The 6364-nt window shown below is 43.8% G+C and overlaps 1 protein-coding gene across 1 annotated transcript in view; it reads right to left on the reverse strand.

Moving 5' to 3' along the window:
* The window catches only part of LOC123394002 (ankyrin repeat domain-containing protein 26-like), a 109998-nt gene extending 106351 nt beyond the window's left edge, over window positions 1-3647 (reverse strand). The window contains exon 1 of the mRNA XM_045087424.1: window positions 3312-3647. Coding sequence (XP_044943359.1) covers window positions 3312-3556 — 245 coding nt within the window. The 5' untranslated portion in view covers window positions 3557-3647. The remainder of the gene's footprint in view (window positions 1-3311) is intronic.
* Window positions 3648-6364: the final 2717 nt, after the last annotated feature.

Below are 6364 nucleotides of genomic sequence, written 5' to 3' on the forward strand. Positions count from 1 at the left end.
GTTGAATTCTTGAACCCTTGGGGAAGTCCTGTCCATGTGAGTTGGCCTTGAAATCCTTCCTGTGGATTGGGCCACTCAAAAGCAAAGAAGGGGCTGAGACTCCCTTGCTAAAGATATGCAGAAATATGCATCTTTGAGATCTAAGATGGTATAAACAGTTCTTTGGGGGCCCAGAAGGTAGAGGAGGGCATAGGGATTAGGCCCCATTGTTTCCTGTAGGGTTTGGAGGAGGCTCCCTTCTCTTGTCTCCTCTGGTTCTGAGACTGGCTCGTAAAGAAGGTATTCATCTACAGCTGCCACAGACATCTGCACAGTTGTACATTTATGTCTTTCTATGCCATTCACCCCTTGTACCGAGACTTCCTCTTCAGATAGCTTTCCCATAGGTTTCAATTGATTTCCCCTCCACTTCAGTTTTTACCTGAGGTTCGGGGAGGGGCTCTGAACCATAGCCCTTTCAGTCTCTGGAGGCCAGCATGGCCATCTACCATTCGGGGCACTCCCTGGCCCAATGCCCTTTTTCCTTACAGTAAGCACACTGATCTGAATCTATGTCTTCCTGCCTGCCTTCTCTGTGCTTAGGCTTTTCCTTCCATTTACCATCCCCTACCTGCCTGATTGTAAAGCCAAGATCTTCCTCCTGTACATCCCTGTTGTTAAACACCTTTTCTACTAGTCCCACTCACTCAGTCACATTCTTCCCTTCAAATCCTTCAATTTTCTGAAGTTTCCTCCCTATATCTGCAGCTGACTGACTGGCAAAAGCAAGATCATCTAAACAAGCTATCATGCAACTTCCCTGACGTTTACCTCAGGTTGTCTAGCTTAGGTAAGCAAGCATTTAAAGACAATCAAATGTAGAATTTAACATCCATAAAGGTGTATTATTAAAACATAATTTTTCTCTCTAAAATAACCCTCATTTCCAGAGATAACCAAATCAGGACTAATTTATTTGAAAAACAAGTCCAGCTTTAACAAACTTGGCCTTAATTACTTACATAAGCTCTGCAAGAACAGTGAGTGATCATATAAATCTTTTACAATCTGCTTTGCTGGAACTTCTCATAAGGAATCTCTAGGTTGAGCTTATAGTAGCCTCTCCAGGCCAGAAGCCAAGCCACGTACTTGCCATCAGACATGCCTGCAATACCTCTCGATTTGGGCGAATTCCTCTTCCTGAGGTACCCAAAGTATCCTGAGGTTCCTGCATCTGCCAGGAAGTTATATCCTTTACTCGCCTGGGGAGGCTGCTGGGAACTCTCTAAGCAAGGTCTCAGGCCAACAGTACCAAAGGGCTTTCAGGCTCCAGGTTTTATAATGTCCACCTTAGTTCCTTTAAGCTGTCTAGTCATAGCTGAATCTTTTCAAATATGACATTCCAGTCAAAGCCTTGGTAAAATAACCAGTGTTTCCAATGGTGTCTTGTTACAAGGAGAACCGATTCTTACTGAACTTATGCAAATGACTGATTGCCATGCAAGAAAGAATACTTGCTGAGACCTTTCGGTTTCAGAGGGTTCAGATAGAGAGAAAGAGTTGAATACCTTGATTTGTTTACAAATGACTACTTTTACATCTCTGTAAGTTACAGATAACTTAAGAAAAAGTTTAACAAGCCTGGGAGAGCAAACACTACAGAACCAGTAATGTTTAAAATAAGACAAAACATCAAGAGATACAACATTACAATCTTTCAGTTCATCTAGTCCCATGTTACTAATTCTGGTTTAGTCTGAATGCAGCTTTTACTTCTGGCAATTCTTACCCATTTTAGTTCCAGGATTTTAACATATCAAAGACCTGTATTTGTCCTGAAAGTCTACCCATATGAATTTCCTTTAAGGCGGAAGTCATTTTACAAGAGAATTCTTGGCAAATTTAAGAATCATTTAAGTACAAAACATGTTCACCAGCAGATTTCAAAAGCACAAAACAGTTCCAACAACCAACGCTCTAGCATTTTATCCCATTTGGTTAAGACCTAGATGTACAACAAATTTAATTCCATTTGTCATTCAAGCAAACCTTCAAGTTTTCACAGTTTCAGGATACCAAAGACTTTGAGAGCTACTTTAACAATTACCCATTAAGACCCTGAGACAGACAATTAACCATCAGTTTAGTAACCTCTTTCTTAACATATTTCATGTTCCACCTGGGCCCACTCCACTTCAGATGCCATGCTCTCCTGCCAGCAAGGGGGAGGGGCTAGGCAGTCCACATCGGGCCATAGAAGACAGGAACTGCCCCAAAACAAAGAGAGTTTCAGCAGCTGCTTGGGAATATTCCTTAAAGTCTCTGTCTCGAGTTAGACTAACCACAGTCGGCTCCAGTTATACCCATTAAAAGTCAGAGTCCCCTCATTCTCTGCTTGCCCCATTTTTTCAAACACAGCAAACAACACAACAGACAACAACAACAACAACAACAACAAAACAAGACAAAGACAACTTCAGGCCCAGTGGTCCTGCCACAGGTGGGGATTTTCTAGGGGGACTCGAAACCCCTGACAGCCTAGGGGGACTCGAACCCCCTGGCTTCCTAGGGGGACTCGAACACCTGGTGACAGCTTAGGGGGACTCAAACCCCCTGACTGCTTATAGGGACTTGAACTCCCTGGCGACCTACCAGTGGAGGGAAGGGGTGTCCCCGCATCCACTCTAGCCCTGGGGAGCATGGCTGCTCCAGCTCCTTCCCGGTGGGCCATACCCTAGAGCTCCACAATCAGACAGACAGGATCCCGTGATCTTACCTCCAGAGGCTTTTCCCAGAAATCCTGATGCTGGCTCAGTGCTCATTGTTTGTTCCCGGACAATCCCATAATCAAAGGAATGAGACTGATACAAAGCGAAGGTCAAGCAATGCTTTATTTCGTGCCAAGCATCGAGAATCAAACTGACCGCTCAGGGCTGTCTCTTGCAAAGAGATGAACCCTCCCAGCCTCACAGACTTTTCTAGAGGTCGTTTAGCCGGGCTATACACAGGTGGGCAATGAGATTGTGATACACATAGAAAACTGCACAATCATGCTAGGTCTGCAACACACAGAGAAAACTGCCCGGGCTTTCTCTGTGTGGCCAATTGAATTTCAATTTACCCTAGTAAATATACGGATGGCCAACTGAATTTCAATTTACCCTAGTAGATATATGCGCATCCCACTGATTGGATTTCTTCACCTGGCCTGACCTGCCCCTGTATCTACACTTTGCAAGTAATTTCCTCTGGGAGGGGCGGGGTCAGTCTAAGTTCACTACATAAACACAAAATGACCCCCTCTGGCTAAGCAGGCCCTTAATGCCTATTACCTTTTCCTCTTGTCTCTTTTATTCACGTTCTTCCCACGCAGTAGCAACTGCTCCATATTCCTTATATCACCCAGGAGAGCAACTTTGTGGATCTTTTTGAGCTCTTTCCGGCGGATGTTATACCGGGGCTGGGTCTCCGTGACTTCCTCCTTGTGAACCCAAGCCATCAAGTCATTCATCCCCTCGATGTCAGAGGCTGGGGATGAGCACACCTTCGCACTCTGAAAACAAAAAAACTTCTTCATTGCAAAGCCTAGAGGCTTTACCACCACTTCACCTTCCGCTTGGCTCTTCGCCGCTTCTAGACACCAACACCAGTGCTAGAGATAAGCCTAACCCACCACGCAACAGTTAGGAATCTTGGAGCACCTAACAACGGTAACTAGGACGCCAAGCAAAAATGCGCTTGCGCACCTCTGAATCCGGCGTGGCTGCGCCTGCGCATAAAGGGCAGTGACTAAAGGGGCCCAACGCGCATGTGCGAGGCCCAAGCCTCTCAGATCTCAGTGTGGCAGGGCCTCCGCTCGGCTCCCCGCTCCCGGGCAGCGGGGCGGCGGGGCCTCCGCTGGGCTCCCCGCTCCGGGGTGGCGCGAGGGCGGGGCCACGGTGCCTATGCTGAGCTCGCTGCTCGGGGGTGGCGGGGCGGCGGGGCGGCGGGGCCTCCACTCTGCTCGCCGCTCCGGGGCTATAAATCTGGATAATAATATTTTAAAGACTCTAAAGACCTACAACAGACGAAGAAGTGTTTATTCATGAAAATTACTGAAGGTTGATTGGAGTTGTGTGAGTCTGTTCTGTGCTCTCACCTCCCATGCCAGAAACCTGTCGCTTAGAGAAGGGACTTGCCTGACCTGAGGCAGAGTGAGTCAAAGAGGTGGCCTCCATGCTAAGCAGACAGGGTTCTCTAGCCTGAGGCTGCAATGCTGTTTGGGGGAAACAAGGTAATAGTAGCAAGGTACTTAACTGTAAGCTCTGAGAGTTCAGAGAGCCTTCTAAATGTGATAAGCACTCCACATAAATTCCAGGTTTACCCAGGGCATGCAGTTGAAACTGAAGCTGGTTCAAGCCACCCACATACCCATGGTTGCCAAGCCATGCACACATACGCAAAGAAGCAAAAAGCTTGTTAGCAAAAACTAGGAAGCCTTGAAAATGACCCAAATGTTGAATGGACCTAGAAGCCCACACAGATCCATCAGCAGAGGAGAAAGCATGAATAATGGGGTCTGCACACAACATCTGCCCAATCCTTGGCTAAATGTGAAAGGATGCAGACACAGCAGCAACATGTAGGAAGCAAGACTTAAAAAATTAAGAAATGAACAGAGACATCAATGGCTGCACACTGCAGGAGAGACAGACTTCATAAATTTACTGGAGGAAAGTTATTAAGCAGAACAAGACAACCCCCTGGGGTGGAAATCAGAACCCCTAATTGCTACATTACCTGAAATTCAACAAGATTATAAAACAAAGAGACAAGAAAGGTGACCCTTACTACAAAATGCATTAAGGAGAAACCATCTAAGTATTTCCAGATGGTAGATTCAGCAAAGATTTAAAAGCAGCTACATGGACATGGTCAAAGACTAATGGAAATAGTGCTGAAAACCATGATGAAAATGACACATGAAGAGTCTCAATAAAAACATACAGGGGTGCCTGGGTGGCTCAGTGGGTTAAGCCTCTACCTTCAGCTCAGGTCATGATCTCAGGATCCTGGGAACGAGGCCCACATTGGGCCCTCTGCTCAGCAGGGAGCCTGCTTCCCCCTCTCTCTCTGCCTGTCTATATGCCTACTTATGATCTCTCTGTCAAATAAAAAAAAAAAACTTTAAAAAATAAAAATTAAAATTAAAAAAAATACAAAGAAAATTAAAGAATTGAATGGGAACTTACAGCTGAAAAATACAGTACCTGCAATGGAAAATTCAACTGATTTGAGATGACAGGAGAATCAGTGAACTTGAAGAATCAACAGAAATTACTCAATCTCAAGCAGAGAGGTAGAAAAGAAAATGAAGAAAATGAACAAAGCCTGAGACCAGATCAATGATAAGGAGATCCCCAGAAGGAAGACAGAAAAGGATTAATAAATATATTTGAAGAAGCAATTGCCAAAATTTGCTTAAATTTGATGAAAACCTAATCTGCAGATCCATAATCTGCCCAGTAAATCCTAACCAGGAAATAGACAAGGACATCCACACCTAAACGTGTCATCATGGGGTCAAACTGCTAAAATCAAGGATAAACAAATGAACACAAAACCTTGAAATCTGCAAGAGAAAAAAAAAAACAACCTATCACAAAAGGAGACCAAAATTATGATTAACAGCTGACTTCTTACAAAAAATGAATGGAAGCTAGGAGCCTATGGGATAACATAATCTAAATGATTACAGATTTTAAAAAAGGCAACAATGTATTCTATATCCAGCAAAACCATTCTTAAAAAAACAGAGGCAAAAATAAATGACATTCCCAGAGAAAGACTGTGGAAAGAAGAGTCTATAAAGCACTAGTTATGTCACTGTATTGTTGAGCTGCTGTAACATGCACAGATATAACATATGACACTAGGAGCACAGAGAAGAAAATGAGATCTACTGAAACAAAGTTCCCACATTTGACCAGAATTAGAGTAGACTGAAAAGATGTACACAGTCATACCTAGATCAATCACTAAGATGTAACTCAAAAAAGGAGGAACAGAAGGATCTCTTGAGATATGAGAAAACCAGGAAAGAAAAGGCAAAATGGGAAGTGTAGAAACAAGTATATCAAAACTAAATCTGAATTAACTAACACTCCACTCAACAGAGATTGTCAATTGGATTTTTAAAAAGCAGGATTGTTAAAGAACTTGTGTTCAGAATATATGATCTCTTACAACACATAATAAGAAAACCCAAAAGGGACAGTGAGGGTGCTCTGAATGGATGTTTCTCCAAAGGAAATATACACACGGCCAATAAAACAGGAGAGGATATCACTAGTGTAGCTAACCATATGTTAATCCATGAGATATTATTTCATTCACACCAGAATGA

The sequence above is a fragment of the Mustela putorius genome, unplaced genomic scaffold (genome assembly GCF_011764305.1).
Source record: "Mustela putorius furo isolate JIRA1106 unplaced genomic scaffold, ASM1176430v1.1 tig00001130_pilon_pilon_pilon, whole genome shotgun sequence".
NCBI lineage: Eukaryota > Metazoa > Chordata > Mammalia > Carnivora > Mustelidae > Mustela > Mustela putorius.